Source organism: Grampus griseus (assembly GCF_964374135.1).
Source record: "Grampus griseus genome assembly, chromosome: 5".
Taxonomy (NCBI): Eukaryota; Metazoa; Chordata; class Mammalia; order Artiodactyla; family Delphinidae; genus Grampus; species Grampus griseus.
Genome location: NC_138998.1, coordinates 111849364 through 111876242, shown reverse-complemented (window position 1 = coordinate 111876242; position 26879 = coordinate 111849364). Strand labels below are relative to the sequence as shown.

General features: G+C 34.4%; 1 protein-coding gene across 1 annotated transcript in view; it reads right to left on the bottom strand.

Annotated features, from left to right (window-relative positions):
* The window catches only part of ROBO1 (roundabout guidance receptor 1), a gene marked incomplete at its 5' end in the record, with an annotated part of 773404 nt that overhangs the window by 82960 nt on the left and 663565 nt on the right, over positions 1 to 26879 (bottom strand). Inside the window, 2 exon segments of the mRNA XM_082655117.1 lie at positions 826 to 950; positions 26595 to 26722. Coding sequence (XP_082511243.1) covers positions 826 to 950; positions 26595 to 26722 — 253 coding nt within the window.

Here is a 26879-nt window from a genome sequence, read left to right as displayed (position 1 = left end):
ACAGTAGAAACTAACACATCATTGTAAAGCAATTATACTCCAATAAAGATGTTTTAAAAAATCTAAAAAAAAACCTATTTTAAAGTTTCCTATTATTTTTAAAGTAAAAGTGTTTCAAAATTCCCTTTTTAATAAGCTGAAGCCTAATAGTGAACTTAATTTTTAAGACCACAGATCTCTATATTCTAGCTTCAATATATATAGAAAATTCTGGTTTATAAAAATATATAGAGAGTAGGACTTGATAGCAAATGGTGACCACATATTACAGTTTTCAAAGAATTAGAATATACTGAACTATATCCAATATGACATCTATGTTAAAGAGACTTTCATATAGTTTGATGAATTTTTAATTGATAGATATATGATAGATAAAACATAAAGAAGCAAAGAAGACACTTCAGATTCCTGGTGCTTTCAGAAAAATTGCACTGACTAATTATCATCTTTGTTTTAAATGTGTGTAAATCTCTTTTAACATATAATTACAAATCTGAATAACAAAAAGTTATAAGTAATTAAGTTGAGAAAAAAAGTAGTTTTTAAAAAAATGTGGTTGAATTGGAAATAAAGGCAAATTTTATACAATAAAACAATTACTATTCTACATACCACTCTCTGTACCAAAACTAGGCAGGGAAAATTTGAGAATTAAAACAAGGTAGGAAATTTTGTCTTCTCTTTTATTGCTGAAATGTTTAGGTCACTCAGAGATTTCTCAGTTCTCTTAAAGCGACAGATATGTGACTAAATAATTTGTTGCTTTTTGTTATATATCTGGCACTCATCTTTACTGATTGAAATATTAGAACAAGGTCATACCTGACTCCCCTCTCTCCTCCAGAAGATAGCTGGTTGAGGATTTCCAGTTGCTTCACACTGGAAAGTTACAGTTCGTCCCAATGCAACAACCTGGTCACGGGGTTTCACAACAAAATGTGGAGGTTCTGAAGGAGATGAAACAAATTACCCTGAATCAAAAGCATGGAGTCATTGTCCTATTTGAGACAATTTGCTGATATCCCAAGTGCTGCTGTTATTTTATACCAGTTGTTATGTACTCTATAGATATACATAATGTACCAATTCTCATCCTTAACCTAAATGAAGCTAAATTAAGTGCACATTCATAGAGTGGAATCGTGTAGCTCTGTAAAGAGGTTTTTTTTCTTTTTAATTACTTGACCTTCTAAGATTATCTACCTTATCAAAAAGAATTCTTGAACTACAATTTGACCATTTACATTCAACGTATGCCTGAAATTTGTATGAATAAATATCTTTTCTTACTTAGAGCTGCTTAAAGGTGCATGGATGTTAATCACAGACACAAGGACCTCCTGATGTAGGCAGGCCCTAAAATTAATTTAACTCAAAAGCTCCCGAAATGCTACCATGGAAATTATAACCATTTAAAATCTTCAGTCCAATTACTTGAATAGAAATGAATTTAAAGCAATAGTGGAGTCGAATGCCTCTTTCATTTACATAGGCAAGGGCATGTTCAAACAGAATATATATGGAAATGAGGGCAAAGTTGAAACATCTGCTCATCCTGACATTATAAATACTGCCAGCTTTGTCCAAACTGTTTGATTTATACAGACTTAAATGGCCACTTCATCCAGCAGTAAATAGAGTGTCAGAAAATTGTGTCAGTTACATTGAGAACAATGGCAGCTGAAAACATGAGGTGTGCTGATGGGGTCACTCGCTGGGAAAAAAAAAAATTTAAAAAGCTTGTTTTGGGGCTGTGCTTTATGATTGGAAAAACTGTGCACTGAACATAAGTCTTTCTACCTACTGTTTACACTTTTCAAATTCATTTGTTATCAGCTGTCTGAAACGCCTAATTATTCTCCTTTCTTGTCTCAGTTCAAACTGAAGTGAACGTTTCAAGCCAGATACTGAACAGTTTATACAGGATAATCCGCTTTTTAAGACTCTTCCATTATTTCTAACCTTTTCCTTAAAAGTACTTTTAGTTACTTATGTCAGTCACTTAGGATAACTGCTTCAAGTGAATATGAATCAAAAAGTATGTTCAGATTATGTCCACAAGGGCTACTTCTCTGCTCATGAGAATATGACTTCTTTGTGAATGAAGATGAGTATTTGAAAGGGTACCCTCTTCTCTTGCTAAATATTTTCTGGTCAGTTGTATCTGAGACATATATACAAATATTTATGATATATAATATATACATTTATCAACTTTACACATTTGTATGTATACACATATATACATGTGTGTAAAGTGGAATGTAAAACCCCTTTAAAAAAGGCGATATGTAAAACAACTTGCATGGTCACAAAACTGAAGAAAGCAATTAGATCTCCTAACTTCTAGATAAGTGTCCTTTCTTCTATACTCCCTTTTTATTTTTAATTGAGGTTTAGTAGAAATTATACCATTTGACAAGAAAATTACAGGAGACCTGAAAAATCAGGTCAAATGCCCTCAAATGTCCTGTAACTTATACGGAAGAAAATACAAAGTTAGGAGAATAAGTTTAGGTTCAATTTTGGTAATGCTGACGTTCTAGCTTATAATTTTTTTAAACTCTGATTGTAATTGACTGGTTTACTCATGAATTTGGCAAACACTGTCATTATCCAGGTATAATAACAGGTGTGTGCATCATTGCCTGAGGATTTTCCTCCACACACATCCATACAGGAGCGTTTGATTCCTTAGTTAAAGGTTGGAATAACTGACATAGAAATCAGACCAAGGAATTGAAAGGACTGACTGGATAATAAACCAAATCCAGAAGAGAGTTTGGTTTGTTTCAATGAAAGAAAACCAAGTGATTAATTAAATGAATGGGAAAATATGACTTTCCAATATATGCAGGGAATTTGAGTAGGAAAATGTAAATGTTCAAATCACTTAGACAAGTAAAAACTTCGGGTGGTCTCTTTTCTAAATCTCAGAACCATGTCTAATAACATGTGCCAGAATCCATGTTTCTTTTATAAAACGCCAGCTCTCCTCAAACCTCAAAGACTTATGTGGGAACAAGGGATACAAACCCTTATACAAACTACATTTATCCTGCAGCAATCCTTCCACACAGGATATTTGCCTGGAAATGAATTTACTATATCTTATAGGCATATCCTCCAGCCAACATCAACAATGACATCAGCCACGAGGCATGTCTCAGAAAAAACCCTTTCCTACATGTATGTTAAATATTAGATATAGACATATCTCTAAGAAAAATTTTAAATGGATTAAATATGTCTTTTTCAATCTTCTATCATCACTTATCTATTTAGATTGAGAAGGCCAATCACCATATGCATCTGATGTTCATGATAAAATGTTGGACTATTTTTCAAGGGCTACAATATTTAAACTTGCCATAATTAAAAACACATAATCATGTTACTAATATAATGTTCAGTGTTGAAAATACAGAAAATTAGATAAGCAAAGAAAAGCTACCTATAATTCAGCCATGCGAATTGTACCATATTGTTTTAAAATATTCTCCTACAGTATCACTTGAATGACTGTTTAATGGTCTAAATACAAATTAATCTTAATTATTTAACTAATCTATTGTCTTTAAATTTAGATTGTTGCTAATTCCCCCATTAAACACAATGGTGAGATTTACATCCCTCTCAATTTTATTCAAGTTTATTTCAACTGAAATTCTCTCTGATAGGACACTTTCCTCCCAAACCTCACTTTCCTCCCAAACCTCACGAATACTGAACATTAACATCCTTGCCAAACTTAGAACAGAATCTCCTCTTAATTGGCACTTTATATTAGTGAGGTTAAACATTTATATTCACATTACCTTGTCATTGATATCCTATTTGTTGTGGATATTGTGTTCTTGTGCTTAACTTTTTATTTTATTTTATTGAAGTATAGTTGATTTACAATTTTGTGTTAATTTCTACTATACAGTAAAGTTGTTCAGTTATACGTAGATATACATTCTTTTTCATATTCTTTTCCATTATGGTTTATCCTAGGTATTGAATATAGTTCCCTCTGCTATACAGTATTCCCCTTCTAAATAAAAAGGCGGGGTATGGGTTATGGGTTATAAGGGCTGGAATGTTAGAAAAGATTAAAAATCTATCTCAATGGTGTACAAACTTTTTTTGTCTTCTTAAGCCATGAAACTTCTCCTCCAAACAAATTCTTCCTCAAAGATCTAATTCCTAAATAGATAACAGCTTGGGGACAGGGGAGGGGGTTCCATGAAGTGGCTTCTGAAGCCATTTCTGGGGGTCCCTCTACTCTAGGTAGTGGTTCAAATAAAATCAGCCTAATCCAAACACTGCCTTTTAAATTGTGCTTAATTTTTTGATTTCTAAGAACTAAGGATAAGCTAAAATTTTATCCACTTCTCAAAAATGTTGTAGATATATTTTTCCATTTATTAAAAGTCTTTCTAATCTAGTTAGTCATTTTTGTTGTTCTATCAGTAAAATTATATAAAATAGATTACATAATATATATGAAATTATATAAATATTCACTCTATTTTCATCCTGTATTTTGCTTTTATTAAATTTTAACCCATCTATATTTTTGCATATATAGAAAGCTATTTTTTTCTAATAGCTCATTATTGCATCACCATTATTGAACAATCCATCCTCTTATCTGTATTAGTATGAAATGACATCTTTATAATATGTGTATAGCTTTTCAACTTAAAACATAGAGAGATTCTTTTAGGGTCAAAATTATTCCCTGGAACACCATAAAAAATTCTCCAAAAATGGTGCTCCAGCATCCTTAAAGTATGTGAATGGACCTTCCCCAAAGTACTGATCGTGAAAGTACTTAGAAACCTTTATTTGTATGAGGACAAATTGTTCATCAAAGCAAACTTTGATAAATTTCAGACACATCATGTGGTTATTTCTTACATAAAATGAAATGATTCTGACACATAGAAATGAAAATGAGTGCAAACAGCCCTAAGTGCACGGTTATTCACCAGCAGGACTTCTAATGACTAATACTGAATAACAGTTACAAAAAGACAGACATGGATTCATAAACATATTTTGGATCCCCCAAACCCAAACTGTCCTCTGGGCAGCTATTTTTCTTCATTTGTTTATCTTGTGAGATATAAATTGAAATAGTACTTAATCAAGATAAAGTCCTATCACTTATTTTATCACTCATTTAAAAAGAGAAAAAATAAAAGGATGCAGATCACACATCATTTAATAAGACATAAAGTTAGCAACCCCATTACCTTTACTCTTTGTCACAGTTACCCATACTTCCTGCAGACTTTATTCTGTGCAGTCTGTCTTTGTGGCCAATGACAAGTGAAACATGGAGGCTGATTGGTTGAAGGACATGGAAGGGTATGGATGGAAAGGGGAAGAGAAGTTCCAGTCACAGTGACACGATGATTAGAAGATGGCCAATAAAATGTCAACTTACCAGACCCAACTAAAACGAAACAAAAAAAGAAAACATGGAATAAATAAAAATAAACAGAAAATGAAACAGAAAAAGTAATAAGATTTGACTTAACAATGATCGCTCTTTTAAAATAAAATGAAGAACACATTAATATTTGGATACATGGCTCATACTGTCCATGAATGAATATTTGTTAGCATTTCCAGCATCATCATAAATCATTTAAGAAGAACAGAAATGAATCTTAAAATCTCTACTTTGATTAAATGGCAGAGCTACAATGAATGATAGCTATGAAATTATAAAACACTTTTCAATGACTTTACATTTTGCTACCAGGATTAGATAACTATATATGTAATGGGTTTAAAAGCACACTATAAATCTTAACTGCTAATGCTACATAGAATAGAAATCAAGCATCTTAATCAAAGATAAAGAAGTATTAAATCCTGTAACTCCACCATCAGATTAATTTTAAAAGGTTCATGCTGTCAATGATATTCTATTAAACCCATGCTTCTCATACTTGAATAAGCATAAGAATCACCCTAAGATCTGGTTAAAATACAGGTTATGATTGTATAGGTCAGAAGTGTGACCAGGGATTTTGCAGAACCCACGTGCTGCTGGTACAGGACCATAGGTTGAGTAGCACGGTTAAAAAAAGGTATTATATTTGAATTCTTGCATACTTTTAATTGAGAAAACACACAGGAAAAATATAAACACATTATAGAAACAGAGAAAACTTTATAACACTATCTAATAAAGTTATAATCACATTACCTGTTTTCAATGCTGAAACATTGGGTATTTTAACATAGAAAGCTCATGTATTATATATTTAAAAACTGGAAAGCAATTGTTTTGCTCTTTTAGAAACAAAGGTAATTACTGTCAAATGCAGAGCTTTTTCATAATAGCCCAGTAGACATCCACAATATATTCTACTCAAATAAATAATGTCCATGTCTTTCAGCAAGTCACAACTAATTAGACTTGATATACATTCCGGTACTTTAAATAAATGAACTATGCCAAGCACTGCTGCTGTGAAATGGTAGTTTTAAAATAGAGAGAGGAGTTCTCTTGCCTATTGTTACCACATATGCAAAATATAAAGGTAATTCAGAAGCACATTTTAACTCACACGTTCCCTTTAACGTGAGTGAAATAAATTGTCTACTTTTCACTCTAAGGTAAAAACTCTAAGCATAATTTTTCCATCACGCAGGCAAGAAAAGTTAAAAAAAGCATACTTTCATTTGCTCAGGCATAATTTTTATCATAGCATAACTATGTTATCCAGATTTGAAAACAAACAGAGGATGGGACTTGCTTACATTTCTCATCACCTTAAAGATGATGTCTTTTAAATGACAGGAAGAAATGTTCAGAAACTACAAGAGAGAGAACCTGACAACTGTAGCAACAGAACTTTGCTTTGAGAAAACAAAAAGTCATAAAATTATCTTTTGGGTAATCTGAAAATAAATTTGATCTCATTAGATTGATGCAGTTAAAATCAAGCCTTATTTGAAGTCAGGAGATCAAAGGAATGATTCCTAAATAGTTTCTAGTCATGTATTTTCAGTAATTTAAAATTTCTTAAACAGTTTCAAAAATATTTAACATGTTAGAAACCAAAAAAATCACTGGGAAGCAGCTCATTTAAAATTTTAAAAAGCGCTTTTCCCTTGCCTATAGGTTTTACCAGCAATTGAACCATAGCAGTTGAATCTTTTAATTAAAATCCACTGTGTTTAAGCATGTTAGGCCGGGCTTCCCTCGTGGCACAGTGGTTGAGAGTCCGCCTGCCAATGCAGGGGACACGGGTTCGTGCCGCGGTCCGGGAAGATCCCACATGCCGCAGAGCGGCTAGGCCCGTGAGCTATGGCCACTGAGCCTGTGCGTCCGGAGCCTGTGCTCCGCAGCGGGAGAGGCCACAACAGTGAGAGGCCCGCGTACCACACACACAAAAAAGAATGTTAGGCTAATGCAGTTGCATATCACATCAATGACAATTGATAACTGTAAGGTTTTTCATAGTCTATTAAGGACCCTAAAACTTATCTAAAACAACATCTAACACAGAAGCTCCTAAAACATCAGAGGTTTTTGAATGATCAGAGGTATCTTGAATGATCATTTAAGCTTTTAACAACCATGATTATCAGGAAGTGATTCTTCTTATCTAAATGAAAACCTGCCCATCACAATTTCATTTGTTCGAGTTTCAGTAAACAAATAAATGCCATTTATACCCTCCAAATAAAATCCTTTTTCTCATTTGAAGAAAATTATCATCCCCAAATTTCTCTTCTGGAGAATAAATGATAGAAATTTCTTTAAGTTTTTCTCAGATTTCCCCTTTCTCTGTATTTCTCTCAGGGTCAGGTCAAATGATTTTTTTTTTTTTTTCCCCATACAGAAAGCAGAGATCTTCTACACAACAGGCAGTGCCTATTATTGTCCGGTTAGGAAAGTCCAGAAAGAATTAGAAAAAACAAGAGTCATTTGGATCCTGTTCATTCATTATCCTCTAAAGCTCCTGGTTTACGGGCTGCTTCTCTCCCACCCTCCACATAACTCGTCTCATCTTTTTTTTCTGCTTTAAAGGCTGGGAGCACCTCTATCCCAGCTCCCCTTTCTCCCTAAGAAAGACGAAAAGCCTGTCTGTCTCTATCTCTAATAAAACAATAAAACAATAAAATGTTAGCTCTGGAAGTGACCTTAGCACTTATCAGTCTAACCCTATCTTTTTGCATGAGAAAACGGAGAACCTAAATTGTTAAATAACTTTCTCAAGGTCACAGATGACTAACCAAAGGCTGTCTTCCAGGTCTCTCGACTAAATCCATGTCTGTACAAATTTCCCTACTAGTTAATCAGTTTGGGGAGAACTATATGCAATAGGACACAGAATCTATTTGATTTTACATTTAAACTGTCATAAACTGTTTAATCTAAAATCATTACTACCTACACATAAAAATAGTTTTAAAGAATTCCTCATGACATTAAAAATCTTTAAAGAATATTTAGCTAGAGTTTTAAAAAGACATGGGAAACTAACAAGTGAGAAGAAAACAGACTTAAAGGCTCTTAAAAAGTTCACCTTTTTGGGAAAAAAATGTAATGCAATCATTTCTTAAGGGTGAACTAATTTTAATCATTTCTTGTCTTGATCTCACTAGAAATTGAATAAAATATTACTCTTTTGAAGCATGAGAATAAGATCTTAACAAAAAACACTTTTTAAGGTAAATGGGTCAAATAGGAAGGTAAAAAAACCTTTAAAAAATAAATATATATTTTTAAGAGGAAAAAACCTTACTAGTTTTTCTTTTTTTTTTTTTTAACATTGCAACATTGTGCAGATTACAATCCATCTCCAGGAACAGCTTTAAATTTCCTTATATTGGAGGGAGTTTGGAAAGGCGTGAGAGATTAGAGAATTGCCACTAAGTTGAGTTTGTATACAAAGCATACTGTTTTCACCTAGATTTTATTTTCTTGGGGTTGGGTGGGGGAGGAAGGGAAGTTAATCAAAGTCTAAATATATATATATATATATAATACATATATATAATACACGTTAATTATATAATTTTATAAAACTCTGGTTCTCTTTTGAGTCTAAAAAAGAAAAAGAATAGCTTTCTTCCAAATATTTGGAGATATACAAATATACACTTGACTAACAGTTTTTAGAAAAAGAACTGTTCAAAAAGTTTGGGAGAATTTAGCCTCTTGCTCTCTCTCTGCCTCTCTCCGTTTCTCTCCGTCTCTCTCGTCTCTCTCACAAACACACACACACACACATACACACACTTAGAATAAGAGATTTTCTTCCTCATTTGAATGTGCCATCGAAGGGTTCCAGATTATCTAATTAGTTTGAAATCTTATTCTAAGAATGTACATTGTTCAGACAATAATTTCTAGGTATAAATGAGAAGAAGCTAAGAGAAAAAAGAAATGAAAATAAGGAAGTAAAGAAGGAAAGAAGGGAGGGAGGGAGGAAAGGAGAAAGAAAAACTCATTTCTTCTATCTCCTTGTCATATTCAGGAGACATAAGTCAGAAAGATGATACATGTTTGAAAAAATTATACAGAAGCTGGAGGAAGAGGCTTTTTTTTTGGTCTGAGAAAATAAGTTAGCTGGACAGATACTTAAGAAGTCTTCAGATTATGTCTAATAAATACAGGGACCAACCAATCTTAATAACTACTTAGGCCAGAAGAGAAGTAGATAATGGGCCTAAATAATAGCACGAACGACTTAGGAAAAGTATAGAAAAGAAGCAGTTAACAGTAAAGGTCACTGAACCATGAATTGGTTGCCTACTGTGATGTCTCTAGAGGTCTTTAAAAATGGGATTTATTTCCATTTGGCCACAACAGTTTAGCTATATAACGCTGTCTGGTAAAGAAATAGAGTAGCTGACTCTTAAAGTGCTTTCTACGCTATGATTTTAAGACTCTGGAAGTTCAGAGGTAAAGCAAGACAACAGATATACCCCTCTGCTTCCAATATTTTTCCTTCAGATTATGTATACCCAAATGTATACTCTAGTAGAAAATGTCCTGGAAAATATTCTTTTCAGTCAATATTACCTAAAGTTGATGAAGTACTTTATACACATAGCTCATATGATAAATCCAGGAGATAGCAGAAAATTCCAAGAAAGTAAAATATTTGCATGATTAGCACAATATTAAAATTACAATTTTGGTATTTCCACATTGAAATCTCAATTTTTGAAGCATAGTGGCAAAAATATTGGAGTTTATCCTTACACATTAAAGTCCTGAGATTCTTCACTATTAGTAATGGGCTATACAATTATTTGTACTGTAATGACAGAAGATTTCACAGTATTTGGGTCTAAAATAATTTAAGTATTCTAAACTCATAGAATGGCCCTATAGAATATTTCATAGTTAAGCAAATTTACAAACAGTAGGACCAATCCTACTAGCAAATATCAGAGAACAGCAGCTTCCTTAAATGGGCTACAGATGAAATCACCCTGACTATGGAATTCTTCTGCTAATTCATAGATATTCATTTTCATTATTAGTAGCTAAATTGCAGTGAATCCCTAAATTGATGTGATGTTTTTCATTCTTATACACAGTGCTTTTTGAACAGCAGGGCTCAGTTAACAAATCTGACAGACTAGAATTGTAAATACCACATTCCAGAAGAATATGAATGGAGTAAAGTAATGAGTTACAAGATTTTTTTGAGAAGAAACACATTTTTATTAAAACAGAGGAACACTCAAATTTTTAAGGAGTGAAGTATCTACATTTGAACTGACAAATCCCAGTCACTGTTACACCAGAGAAATTATATGCATAGATACTCATGAATGATAATATCTCTAACAATTAAAAACCCTCAAGATATTTTAATACTAGGTATGATTTCTTTTTAGGGAAAAGATTGAGTTTAACATAAAAGCCTGTCATTACATCTTTCAACTTTTCAGACATAAAAATAGAGTGATTAAGAGGAACATTTTTAGAATATATTTAATGGATACATAAAATACCATGAACTTTTCCCCTCCACTCAAATATCTCACTTTATTCTTTAGATCAGTGGCTCTGGAGACAATTCTGATTGTCACAACTGAAGGGGGGGTGTTTCCGGCACCAATAGGCAGAGGTCAGGGATGCTGATAAACATCCTACAACGCACAAGACAGCTTCCCACAGCAAAGCATGATCCAACCCAAAATGTCAATAGTGCCAGGACTGAGAAACCTTGCTATCTGCACAAAATACCTTGCACTATGCCTGACACATTACAGGTGCTCAGAAAAAGTTAATATTCTTCTTTTCCTTCTGCTTCTACAAATGTCCCCACAAGCAGTTATTAAATGGTGCAACTTAGTTATTTGCCTGCTAAAGAGTCTGAGATTGAAATGCGGCTACCCAGCAAACTATGATAATGTGTATGCCACCAGACATAGGATCTCAGGATCATAATTTTGGTGGTAATACTCCCGAAGTCAATTTAGAAAGCCAGAAATTTAGATCTTTCCTCTCCTTCTTCCGAGAGATACATAATTCATTACCAAATTCCATAGCTTTTATTTCATAACTATTTCTCCATTCCATCCACCTCTTTCTATCTCTATTGCCACCACCCTGGACAAGTTATCCACCAGCATTCACCCGAACTAATGTCTTGCTTTTTTCCATTCCAATCTCACAATTCAGCCACAATGATTAAAAATAAACTAATCTGATTATAGTACATTTTTGCTTAAAACCCTTCAATATGGTCCCATTGCTCTTAAAATAGAGAGCAAAATCTCGAACATGGCCTCGTTATGTAACTCTTTGGTGTCTTCTCATATCCCTTCCCCTCCTCCACTACCCTATCTTAGCCCCGTAGATTTTCTTCTCATCCTCGAGTACATGTTGCTCCATCTTACTTCCGGTTTATGCTGTGCTCTGGGATCCTACTTTTAATTCCTACTCACCCTAGCCCTCAGCTCAAAAAAAAAAACCTCTTCAAAGAGCTTCCTCTAAATTTGATACTAAATTTTATCGGAATGCTATATGTTCTCACAGCAACCTCAACTTTTCTCCTTGAGCACTTACTGTAGTTTTAAAGTATACATTTGTGATTATTCTATAAATGTCTGTCTCTTAAACTAGCCTATAAGCTCCACGTGGGCAAGTATTTAACCATTTTGTTTGCCAGCATTTCTATAGAACTTATCAAGTTGAGGACATTATTCACATTGTAAATATCTGTTGAAAGAGTGAACAAATGACAATAATGTTCCCATTGCCCAGCTGAAAGCACTTTCTTCCTCCCTGGCCTATCTGTACAAATCCACTTTTCATATACTGCTGATGCTGTAGACATTTATGTATATCTCCCTTTATCAATAGGCTGTAATAAGCTCCGTGAAGGCAGGCTCCATGTCTCATTATCTGTGCATCCTTCACAGTGCTTAGCATATTGTTTTATATACAGAAGGTGCTCAAGAATTTGTTTAGTTGAAAATCTGGAACACTTACCTTCAAATGGCATAATTCTTGGAGGGTCAGCGTTAAGGTACATGATGGCATAATGATAAAATTATTCAATAATGATAAAATTAAACAACTTTGGATCAAGATTCTCTGCAAAATTAATCAGATCTATCCTGCATAAATCACATAACCTTTCTACATCTCAGTTTAGTAAAGAGCCATCAATGTTAGCTAACTATGTGTCAGATCACACATAGAAACCTTCTCAGCAACTCTGTAGAAAAGAGTTCAATATGCCAATTTTGCAAAGGGAGAAATGTGAAAATTAAGTAATTTTCTTAAGGTCACACATCAGGTAAGACATGGAAGATTGGAGCTCAGGCCTGTTCAGCTCTTTAAATCCTTGCTATTTTTACTACCTTGCATGACTTGTTTGTTTGAAAATTCTTAAAAAGTGTTAAATCTTATTCTAATGTAAATTTGGTTCTGAAATCTTTTGGCTCCATGACCTAAGCGAAATAACTTTCAATAAGAAATTATTTACAAAGTAAATCATCAACAAAATGAAAAGGCAACCTACTGAATGGGAGAAAATAATTGCAAATTATATTTCTGATAAGGGGTTAATATCCAAAATATATTAAAAACTCATTCAACTCAATAGCAAAATACCAAATAATCTGATTAGAAAAATGGGTAGAGACTCTGAATAGACATTTTTCCAAAGAAGATATATAGATGGCCAATAGGCACATGAAAAGATGCTCAACGTCACTAACCATGAGCGAAATGCAAATCAAAACCACAAAATCACCTCACACCTCTTAGAATGGATAATTATTAAAAAGACAAGAAATGAGAATGTTGGCAAGGATGTTGAGAAAAGCGAACACTTGTGCACTGTTGGTGAGAATGTAAATGAGTGCAGCCACTGTGGAAAACAATATGGAGGTGCCTCAAAAAATTAAAAATAGAACTACCATATGATCTAGCAATTCCACTCTAGGGTATGCATCCAAAGAAAACAAAAACACTAATTCAAAAATATGCACATACCCCATGTTCACTGCAGCATTATTTACAATAGCCAAGATATAGAAAAAATCGAAATGCCCATCACTGGATGAATGGATAAAGAAATGTAAACTAACTAACTAAATGAATACACACACACACACACACACACACACACACACACATGCCATGGAATATTATTCAGCCATAAAAAGAAGGAAATCCTGTCATTTGAGACAACATGGATGGACATGGAGGGTATTATGCTAAGTGAAGTAAGTCAGACAGAGAAAGAAAAATACCAAATGATCTCACTTACATGTGGAATTTAAAACAAAAAATAAAAAAAATAAGTCCATAGAGACAGAGAACAGGTTAGTGATTGCCTAAGGTGAGGGTGAGGAGTAGATGGAATGGATGAAGGGGGTCAAAGTTACATATTTCAAGTTATAAAATAAGTAAGTCATGAGGATCTAATGTACAGCATAGGGAATATAGTTAGTAATACTCTACTGCATTCTTGAAAGTGGCTAAGAGAGTAAATCTTAGAAGTTCTCATCACAAGAACAAATTTTCTAACTATGTATATGGTGATGGATATTAACTTGACTTACTGCACTGGTCACTTTGCAGTATATATAAATATAGAATCATTATACTGTACACCTGAAACGAATATAATGTTATATGTCAATTATACCTTAACAAAAAAGATATTGTTTAAATGCACAATATGTATTAATATATTAAATTAACATGGGTACATAATCTGCTTCACATATGGGCATGTTTCAAACATATAAAAAGGTTTTGGGGAAGGAAATGACTCATGCTATATTTTATTTTCTCATTTAAAAAAAAAAACAACAATGTCCCAACAGCCAATTTCCATCCCTGAAAGATGATATGATGCAACCTTTTAGGACAACTACCATAAATGTTAAATTCATGCAGTCAAGTATCAAATGTATATGTTCACAGTTTGCTATACATTATAAAGTCATCTCTGACCTCAGTTTTTTCATCAGTAAAACAGAGCCCCCATCCATGTCTAACATTCATAATCTCAACAATCCAGCACAGGAATTATGTAATTTACCATTATTTCCAAGAAGCCTAAGTCAGGCCAATATTACTGATCATCAATTATATTTAGTCATTTAGTACACTTGGGGGGAATAAAAAAACCTAAGGAAAAACACAAGAGCACACCTCATCTCTTTACTAATGACCTAAAAAGAACACTGTTTGAAATGACTATTTTACCATACACAATGTTAACTTTTTAAAAGCACCTTTGTAAAATGGTCATTTCTATCAGTTTTAGTTGTGTAATGCTGTAAATTTTCTCCTAATAACACTGACCACACAAAATAAATGTCCTACAGCTAAAGCTAACCTTAACAACCATTTATGGATTTTCCTACTCTCATAATTCTGTTATAAAGCAATTACTCAGCTACATTTTGTCTTATACTTATTTTAGTATTTTCTACAGGTGTGTTTATACTGGCACGTTATTTATCAAGAATAACAGTTTAAAAGCAAATTAAAGTGGTCGTGGTATTTTAATCAGTTTTGCAAACTTTGGGTATGATATTAAAAGGTAGTAACTTCCAATTTATACAGAATCTTTTAAAAAATGAAATAAAAAGCATAGTATATTTTGAAGTTATTGAAATAAGGCTCAAAGGACACCAGCTGCTGCTGGTATAACTATTCTAATGATGACCCTAATGTTTGGAATATACTGAAATGATTTGTGAATCTATAAGGATGAATACTGTTCAGTGTAATTTTCAATTCTGTGTATACCTATAAAATATTTAAAACGATAGCAAGCAAATAATAAAATTTGATACATATGGATGCATAAAAAGACCATTTTTCAATTATCTTGCATAGTTAATTCACCCAGGGTTCATCATAAGAAAAGGGTGCCCTTGATGTCAATTAGTCTAAAATTATTCTCTTTATGATTATTCTCTCTTAAACAATGACTTACCTCAATCACTTTATGTCTTAATAATTCTGGACAAAATAGGATACATCAATGTAAATTAACTTAGAATTAATTCTTTTACATTAAATTATACACAATATCACAAAATAATTCCAATTCTTAAAGTTATGTGAGATTGTCAGTAATGAATCTAATGTTTTAGAATGAGCTACCCATTAATGACTAGAGCAAAAATCTAATTTATTTCATTCAAATTTCATTCTCAGGCTGCGTAATGCAGATTGTGTAGATTCACACAACTCAGTTACATATTTCCAGGATGATGTCATTAGTTCATAATGTAGGTTGCTAAAGACAGCTGCTAAGTTATACATCTATGTAACTGAGCAACGAGAGAACCTTATCCACTGTTATGTAGATGAATAAATCACAGTAAAGCTCAGAACATAACGGAAGACCCATGATGTGCTATTTACTAGTGTGGTATTGTGTCATTATTTGTCACAGAATCGTCTTATGTATCAATTATTTCTTGTACCTGACTGCTCTACTTATTTCCTCAAATACTTGCTTGGCAAAAAACATTAAGAGAGTGTTTCAAGTTCTCTGTAGGAAGGCTAGGTGGAGAATTGCTTTTTCTTTTGATTAATTTTTAAGATTTTATCAGTTTGTTTGAAATAACTAAAAGCAACCCAAAACCTTCATGAGTAAGTGAAAGAAATCTAAGAGAATGTCACATCTTCAACAGTCATTAGGGTTAAAATGACTATTTCTGAAAGGCTATAAGAACACAAGAAGTTCTTTACTTTATCCTTTCTACAAAAAAAAAAAAAAGGAAAAGAATCATAGGCCATAATGCTGCTGGGTCTCAATCAAATCAAATAGCATAAAAAAAAACCCAGCAGGAGTGGAGCCCGGCATCCTATTTATGCCACTGGATCAGAACAGTTAGGAGAGGAAGCCATTCTCACAAATCATTCTCTTGTTAAATTCTGTAGTGGGGCTTCATTAAACCTCTTGAATGATAGCACTTGACTTTCAGCCTGTTCACAAAGAGCTCAGCTGGCAATACTGACTCTTTAAAACTCTTCAATCACACATTGTCTTTTGGGTTTTCTTTCTATAATAACTAATCTTTTTTTAAATTCTCATTAGCTCCTCAAATCTTCAGTTAAATTTTTAAAATCATTATTTTAACTACAAAACAAGCAACAACAACAACAAAAACACAAAATCCACAACAAATCCTATAAGGGAGGCATTCTGAGTGAGACTCTTGAGTTCAACATTGAGTGTAGCAATACATACATATAGGAGGTGGTAAATTTATATATGACACTGTGTGTGTGTGTGTGTGTGTGTGTGTGTGTGTGTGTGTGTGTGTGTATCCCAATCCCTGAAGCACTGTTTACTCTAGTACGACTGACTTTACTGGGCCTTTGTGGATTGCTGCCATGTGTGATGTAGAATCATTCTCCAAAGAATCAGTCTGCCATATCTTGTCAGAGTGTGGCAGACATGGTCACACACATATCAAGGTTCTTAAAGTCATCCAGTAAAGCTTTGGGGACCTTGGAATATGTGTTTCATCAAAACGTTGAACTCACAGTCCTTTTTTTTTAATCTGAAACACTTTATTTACCATTTCATAATAGTGATTTCACAGTTCTTAACTAAAATCTTGGATTATAGTCAACCTGACTTGAACCTGCAAAAGGGCCATCTGACACTATTAGTTTTGGCTTTGACTCAAATAACCACGTTATTGGTCAGAAACAATGTACTATTATACTGCCAGCTTTTCTGAAATCAGCAATTTAAGCACACTGTTCCAACAAATGATTTAAATGAAGTCTACATCAAAGAAAGGAAATTCAGAACTGAAGGGTCCAGTTTTTTCTCTCATTACTTCTTTTCTGTCTAGATATTATACCAGCTCTAAAAAGTCAGATGACTCTTACCCTCTATCAGATCTCATATGCTGATAGAAAGCTTTAGCCTGGTGAAGCCTGTTTATGGGAACTACAAATTTACAAAACAGGCTTTCTTTCCCCCAGAGTTTGTTTTTGAATGCAAGTTTATTAAAGTTTATCCCTCACTACTGGCAATAAAATCTACAGTAAGCTATATTGTTTAATTTTCACTTAAATTTTAATTTTACATTCTGAAATAATTATATAGTGGTCCATAAAAAAAAAAAAGCCATGCACATGACATGTTGCATTGTGTGAAATTAACATGTGGTTTGGTAAACTTCAAAGTTGCTATTTCACATCTTAGAAAATGTTCAAGGCACAAATGCACATTTCTTTTAATGGACTATGCCTTCTGATTCATTTTCAAGACTATTAAAGTTTTAAATTATATGGAAGTTATTACTGGGGACCATCTATCCACATTATATTTATCTCTAGTTTCAACTGGTCCAATATATGGATTATATTTATGGAAGGTGCAGTGAAGGGATTCAATATTATTCATTTTATCAGGAAATTTAGCAGCATTGAACATGTAAGGGGGGATAATAATTATGTTTAAAGATCAAAGGGAATCATGTTAATTATGGATCTGTTTAATAAAAAAACTATTTTGGTCTCAAATGCATATCAAATACACACAATTAATAAAGACAAAAAAGTATTTTTACCTAATGTAGATTTTTTTGTGTTATACCTAATTTTTTTCTGTTTCTTGAAGCAATTAGAATAAAAATTGACATTTTTTTAAACCACAATTACAGAAACCTTGATAGTCATTGTTTATTGAAAAGCATTTATTGTGTGTCTATATAAAGTATAATGGGAGATGCATACATGACTCAGACTTTAATCTTTTTTTTTTTTTTTTTTGCGGTACGCGGGCCTCTCACTGCCGTGGCCTCCCCCGCCGTGGAGCACAGGCTCCGGACGCACAGGCCCAGCGGCCACGGCTCACGGGTCCAGCCGCTCCGCAGCATGTGGGATCTTCCCGGACCGGGGAACGAACCCATGTCCCCTGCATCGGCAGGCGGACTCTCAACCACTGCGCCACCAGGGAAGCCCAGACTTTAATCTTTTTATACAGCAGCTAAGAGCACTAAAGCTACATAAAGTCCTGATATATACACATATAAAGACACATGACTGAAATGACTCCTCTTCTTCTGCCTTCTTCATATCATCTTTATTGCTTCTCCTTTTGCTGAGCATTTAATGCTTCACACAATGTGCTAAGCATTTCATATTTATTAGCTCATTTAATCTCCACAAAATCCTATGAGGGAGACATATTTACTCCCCTTTACGGAGGAGAAAACTGAGAATCAGAGATTTAACATCTTGTACATTCAGTTTTTGAATCCATGTGTGTCTATCAGAAAAGACTGTTAGTTCTACCCTACAGAACATTTCCTAAAGCAGCAGCAAAAAAAAAAAATATTGAGGAGTGTTTTTTTTTTTTTTTTTTCGGTATGCCGGCCTCTCACTGTTGTGGTCTCTCACTGTTGTGGCCTCTCCTGCTGCGGAGCACAGGCTCCGGACGCGCAGGCTCAGCGGCCATGGCTCACGGGCCCAGCCGCTCCGCGGCATGTGGGATCTTCCCGGACCGGGGCACGAACCCGTGTCCCCTGCATCGGCAGGTGGACTCTCAACCACTGCGCCACCAGGGAAGCCCCTGAGGGCTGATTTTGACAGACCTCAATATCAAGGAATCACAGAAAATTATAATTGCAGAAAAGCAAAACAATTACCAAATTCTACATTAATCAGCAACTAAAAATTTCAAATCTCTATGGTCAAAGTAAATATTACTGAGACTCTAATGGGTTTTTAGTTGTTTTGAAAGAAGAGATGAGAAAAATAATCATAACCATCATTTTGCATAAGCATTTCATAATCCACAAACCACTTTTATGAGAATATACTTTGTTAATTATCTTTTTAAAACTTTTCTATCATCTTTGATGTTTATAGTCCATGTACATTCATTTTTTTCAACAGATGAGTATACTAAAACTCAGAGAAGTTAAGTGACTTGCCCAGAATACCACAGCTGGTATATATCAGGGCAGCCCTTGATTCGCTCAGACAGAAAATGTTACATGAGCACCAAGGATGCTCCTAAGACTGCAATAAGCAACGAGACTAAGAAGGTGAAGTACATAAAGTGTGCCTGTAAGGAACTCACAGTCAAATGGGGCAGATACTGAAATGCAATAAGGGTGGCAACAGCACGCGACGGGTCCATGAATGTGCATACCTAACCTGACACTGGGGTAAGGACTGCCTGCAAAGCTTCCTGCAAGATGCCTGCCTAAGCTGGATCCAAGGATACGAGTAATTAGCAAGTAGAAGATGGGTCAGTGGGGGCAGAGCATTTTAGACCAAAGGACTAACATAAAGAAAAGCCCAGACGGAAGCTCCATGGTGGTATTTACATGAAAAAATATGTAAACAATATAGTGTTACTACCCTGAAGGGAGTACCAAGAGGGGGCTAAGTAGCCAGGCAGAGCAGCATTTAAGTACTTTGAACCTTATCTGGAGAGATGGGAAGCATGACAATGTTTCATGAATGGAACTAATACAATTTGATTTGTATTTTAGGTCAATGTACCTGTTGTATGAAGGATGGATTCTATAGGACAAGACGGAGGCAAGGAAACTGGTTAGATGTTAAGTTTCACTGCACAAGAGATAATAAAGCAGTGATAAGAAGATAAGACAGGTGTTGAGAGTTGAGAAATATTTAAAAGGCAAAATAAATAGGATTTTAAGGTGACTGACATTCGAGAAATGGAAGAGTAAAGCATGACCCCACCAGCACCCAAGCTGCTTACTACTGTGTATTTGCAGGTTGCATTGCCATCAACTGAAATGAAGAATACGGAAGAATTCAGCTTCTTATGCCTCGTCTGCTCCTGTTTTCACTGCATCACTACTATTTCCTGTGAATTAATACTCACACACTGGGTTAGGAGAATCTTAAAAGCTTAGCCAAACCTCTGACTGTTGCTTCTTGTTTTACTGGAAATCATAACTATTGATCAATTCCTAGTTCACTGGGATATTAACTAGGGGTCAATTATAAACTATAGTGCCCAAGATATTTCAGCATTTTTTTTTTCTTTTCCTTTTCTTTTTTTTTTTTCCTTCTTATTTTCTTTGGCATGCAGTTCACCAGCAGCAAGGAGAGAAGCTCTAGGAAACATTCCATTAGTAGCAGTTAAGTCAGCCAAAGGACTGCACTGGTCTTTTTTTTCTGCCTTGTGTCTCTCTGGTCTCACATCAATCTCAGACTTCAAGTTTCAGCCTTCCAGAGGCTGTCAGTGGCTAACCAATCCTAACGGGGAAGTGCTCTGTTCCTTCACTGCAGAGTAGGCATAATACTTATGGGAAGCATCAGACAAAATAATAGTTCTTCAGAACAGAATAGAATGCACGTCTTTTTGATGATCCATTTGAACATTCCTATTGTATGCCAAGAATACATTAAGGAGATATCAACATCATTCATGATACCATATTTTAGAACTAAAAAAAAACTCCAAAAAACCAGGTGATGAAATTGAGAGAATGGAGTAATTTCACATCAAGGGAAGAAAAACGGATAAGCGCCTATGAGAAAAGAGCTGGGATTTCACAGAAATCCCAATTGTCCGGTAACAGAGCATCACCTGGTTTAGAGATGTTTGGCATCTGCCTTTTCTTTTAACACAGCTGTTGCTGAAAGGGCAGAAAAGCAACTGTTTTTTGAGCTTCAAAGAATAACTGGTCCCTGGGAGAGGCCTGTGGAGGAGTGCAGTGGGGTGTGAACTAAACGTCCAGTTTCCTGTGTCTGACTGGCTCAGCACTTAGGGCTAAAGGGAAATGGGAGGACTAAATGTCTTTTAGTGCCTATTGTAAGAAAGACAGACAAAAATGGGATTAGATTTTCTTAATGGTTCAAGTCAGCACAGATAAAATGAGATTGCTTGGGAAATGGCTGGTACATGGAAGTTTGTTTTCAGTTCGGTTTCCTGTGACAGACATAGCGATGGGAACACGATCACTCTGGTGATAGAGAGTCGCAAATTTACTTTGTCAATGAAATTGTGACAGTAATAAGAGCTGCTTTATCTGTGAAGTTGCAGAGGGAGTGGAAAGATTAATAATGCCATCGAGTTTGCCTTGTTTAAGCAGTGAGTATCACTGAACCAAAGAATTGTAAGAAATCTTAGAGGTGGAGGACAGACTTGGAAATGGGAGAAATTTGGAGTTTAAACTCTGTGTGGCTTTATCTTCCATCTTTCTTTCAGAAGAGCACACCTCATAAATGGAATTATGTAAAAAGCTACAGACATGATTGTCATCATAAATAATCACTAATTTTAAAGGTTTTGCTATTAATAGAATGATAAAGTTATTTTTCTGCCTTTATTTTTCTTTTAAGTGTTTTGAGGCTGCATCCACCATGCTTTTCTTTAAAGGCTACCTTCAACAAAGGAAAAAAAAAAGTACCCACTGTTTAAATTACTATGAATTGGTTCAAAAATGAAAGCAAGCAGGAAAATTTATGTTGGCTATCATGTGATTACAAGAAGAACCTCAAGGCCCACCTGGCAAGCATCTAATAAAGACCTAATGGGTTTAGATTAAGATAGTAAAATAATGTAAAACAAACCTGCAACCATTCTCGGAGCACCAAGCAGAGGCATAAATTTTAGCAGTTTCTATAGCACACTGTTTAAAAAATCTGGCAGGGTGCCTCACTGCATCTATTTTGTTCAACTTAGACTTTACATTTTATAGGTATGTCACAACCTATAAAATGGTTATAAATACTACAGTATATATCTTTTTCCTTAAACGATGGGGCCATTATGCAACATGAAACACTAGTTCAGAAGATAATTCATTCCTACTGTGACAGCTAGCAATCCTAATACTTGTCGAATTGAGACATTAAAATGCAAATATCACAATGTAATCAATCAAAATTGAGATGATATGTCTTTTAAAAGATGCCTGAATTTGTGTATTTTAGGTTTACAAAGAGAATTCTTGAGGAGGTGCATAGATATTATTACAGTATGGAGGGAAAATGAGGCAGACAAACATCAGGCGTAAATGTAACAACATTTACATTTATAGGTAATAAAGTTTTGATTATTCCAAAAAATGACAGAATATCAAGTTCAGGTTAACTGAATTTTCTGGTTAACTGGGAGTTAAACAGAAACACTTCTCTGTTGTGATCATTCCAAACAGCATTACTTCACCATTTTTTATTGGTCATGTAATGGACATTAATTATTTTTCAACAGGTCAAATTACTGCAGAGTCTCTGAGTCTCTGCTGAACGTTTTTTCATAACGATAACACTCCATTGCACATAAAATGTAATCGGTTTTTGAATCATTTCTATTCCCAAGTGGTCGTAATTTTCATTAAATTATCTAGTTATTTTGCAAAACCTCAACATTAAATCTAGCACTAGTTTTGATGTCACTAACAAGATTTAACACATTTAGTTTAAAAGCCAATAAAGTTTTTTTTTAATAAAAATGTAATGCTTTATATTTGAGAAGACTTTTAATAACTTGTTACATAATAAATTATCATGATTATATTACTACTTCAGGTTTCTCATTTACAATAGCAAAGGAAGACCTACCTGTCTAGAATTATCTGAACATTACTACATTTCTTATGAAATAACCAATAATTATTAAAATTAAGTGATAAAGCTATCACTAATAATAACGCTTATATGACTACAACACTCCTTATTTATAAAACATTCTGTAACAGACAATATGTTAAGCTTTATATATATATATAATTTAATTTAATCCTTATAAAAATGCTGTGAGGTTGGTATTACTGTACCCATTTTACACATGGGCAACTGAGACTCATGTAATTTAAATAACCTTTTCTAGGCCACACAGTTGGTAAATGACAGAAATAGGATTCAACTACATTTTGTCTGACACCAATGTCTATACTCTTCGCTACACAATTCTCTGTAACACACTTCATCCAGCCCTGGTAATTCCCAAACCCTAGAGCAATTTTTTTTTTTTTTTTTTTTTTTCGGTACGCGGGCCTCCCACTGTTGTGGCCTCTCCCATTGCGGAGCACAGGCTCCGGACGCACAGGCTCAGCGGCCATGGCTCACGGGCCCAGCCGCTCCGCGGCATGTGGGATCCTCCCGGACCGGGGCGCGAACCCGCGTCCCCTGCATCTGCAGGCGGTCTCTCAACCACTGCGCCACCAGGGAAGCCCTAGAGCAATTTTTTAAAGCCCTTTATTCTTTCTGTCAGCTCAACAGGTAACTCCACATTCCAGAGACTGATGAACTTGCTTGAAAACAAAAATAAAAACAAATTTCTGTTCTCTAACCCAGATCTACTAAATCAGGTTCTCCAGGGGCATGCTTGATAATCTGTATACTTAACAAGCTTCAGATAAGTTTAGATATACACGTTCAGATAAGATCAGATAACAAACTTCATCTAAGTTTAGGAAACTCTGTCCAGCCCCAGGTTTTACTCTGTTCCTTTCAAACACAGACCACCAGGCAGCCATCAGAGATGATAATCTCTTCAGATCTGATCCAATGTAACCTATTGCTAGCACTCAGGATCAAAGTCACCAGAAGATGCTTGAATTTCCCCTGTGATGTACTGTACTGTGATATCTCTACCACACAAGCAGAAGGTTGGAGTTCAAATGCATAGTTCAAATTGTAACAAGTATTTATTACATAAAGTGCCTACTAGATGTCCAGTACCATACTAAGGACTGTGAAAAATACACAAGTATTAAAACCAAAGAAATCATGAGTTGAGAATGGAATACTTGAGGAAATACATACAGACAGAGTCTCTAAAACAGCAGAATCAGGATTTCAAAAAAATATATATATATCAAAAAAAAGGAAGTAATTCTCAAATGAGGGTTAATTTTTAAATGTTAGAACTAATCATATCTGTACTGGGGGTGAAAATCAAACGTTCACCCTTATTTAAGAAAGTTTTTTTCCCCAAACTGCTACTGGAACACAGGGTTCTGTTGTCCAACATCAATTCTCAAAATTAAATATTTATTGCATGAGGAGTGAGGAAAAGGAAGAATATTTTTAAGCCCATACTGACTCCAATAGTGCCTCAAAAATGAACCACAAATGAAATACAGAAATCAAAAACAACTATGCTACTGAATTTCTAATAACTGTTTCTTGCTATCAAATGTATTCATTTCTGATTAGTTTCCTTTGTAGTAACTAATATTTTTCTATATTCAATCTCAAAGGAAAAAAATACATAACTTCTCAAGTTTCCTTTGAAAAGTTTCCTTTGTTTTTTTTCTTAGTTAAGTTTTGCTGTTGGGAATCATGTTACTTTCTTTGACATACTGTGTATATTATTCTAGCATGTTAAAGGTATTTTCACAGTGATGTTAATATGCATATTTTATTTTAATAGTTGAATAAAATAATAACTTCTCAACAATACACAGATCTTTCATAAGTTTATAGAAAACCCAATGCAGTTGAAATAAGAACTTCTAAATTCCTTAAGTAGTTTCTGGATTTGATCATTTGTACCCAGTTTTCACTGAAATCCAGGCTTAGGAGCAAGAATTCCATATGGAAAACTTAAGGCTGAATTAACTTTGGAATTGAGTATAAAACTGCTGGAAGAAACTCTATTTTGATTTCAATGTCTACTGTAGACACAGCAGAATGGCTATTATTTATAAAAGCATCATCTCTCTGACTAATATAATAGACAATCAACCTCCCTGTCACAATTGCCTGGAGATAGACACACCTTTTCATGTCTTGGATTCATCCTGGGCTACTTTCACTCCCTCCGGAGGGCTTCTGAACTTGAACTTGACATCTCTTAAATTTATGCTTTCTCTAAATGTAAAGGGGTTTTCTTTTCTTACAGTTTTAGTCTTATGTGGAGTTCAAGTCTAACTTAGATTAAAGAGAAGTAGTCTAGGCCTTAGAAATTCAATGTTTGTTCTTGATCTTTTCATTTTTTTCTTTTGTTTTTATGAGGTTGAGCTAAAAACCCTAAAGGGGGACATAATGGCTTTAGAGACAGGAAGGAAATATTCTTTATTCCTTTTTTCTACTGTAAAAAGCCCACAAGGCTCTTTTGTAGAAAGCCCACAGTAGAAGCTCTCCTTCAAAAGCCACCTTTTCCTTCGTAATAGCCTTAGAGGAGACAGTGCTCGGAAAAGATGACAGAGCAGGTGTTGCTAATGTCATACTCAGAAACAAGCTAAGTGGTTTATGGCCAAAATCCCTGTTTACTCTATATACGTGTCAAAATAAGGAATTTTTTTCACCAACAAAATGCTCTTTAAAGGTCCCTGTCTCTCAAATTCCACAATAAACAATTTGTCCCTAAAAAGGAAAAAAATGAGAGAAAGTTCTCAGATGATACATAGTAAGAAATAATCAGTATGACATCATGGAAAAAGGGGAAAAGGGATAATGAGAATGAAAAACATATGAAATTATGGAGACAAAGGAGGTGACAGAACCATTTCTGCATATCAGTTTAAGATGTGACTTTGACATTCAAAAAACTTGTAGCCAAAGAATATGGCAGCCATTTTGGCTCACATCACACCAAATAATAAATCTTCATCAAAATTAGCAAAGTACAAATGCAATTAATTCACTCAACAAATATTTATTGAATGTCTGTTAAGTCACAGGCACGGTGTGCACAGAAAAAGACTGCAAAAGTCCCTACTCTTTGGATGCATCTTACATTCTAGTGGGAAACAGAATCTTTTCACTTTTTTGTTCTGAACTGTACAGACCCTTGAAAGTGCATGACCTGAAGGAATGGTCGACTTATTTTCATTGAAAGATCAAGTTTTCGCGGCAGGAGCTGTCATTTAATTAAAGCTCTGTGTTTGAAGACCCAGAGATTAAAGCACACTCCCCTCCTCTATTTGACCGAGAAAATGCTCTCATAATTTTGAAAACTTAGTTCAATTTCCTGTAACAGACACTTATAGAGCTCCCATAGGCAAAACAATAATTTCCTTTAAATATGTTTGGAATAATGTATATATATACAGCACTATTTAAAGTCTATATTTTATATAGACTACTCTAATATGTAATATTTCCAAATATCAACATTGTATCTCATATAATAAATCAACCACAAAAAATGTTCCCCAAACCTTACCTTGGACAGTCAGAGTAGCAGAGGCTTCAGCTTTTCCAACCATATTTTCCGCAACACAAGTATATGACCCCGTGTCACCAGCCATCACCTTCCGAATTTTCAAGGTATGATCATCTCTGATTTCATATCTAGTGACATAACAAAAGAAAGCACAGTTAAGTGACTTTCTACTTGAAAGAATCCATCATTACAAATATGTATTTAGGTATCAAATCACAGCCAACATTCTCGAGAATTTAAAGCAGAAGGTAAATAATGCAGCATTCTTCTAAGTAAGCGTGTGCA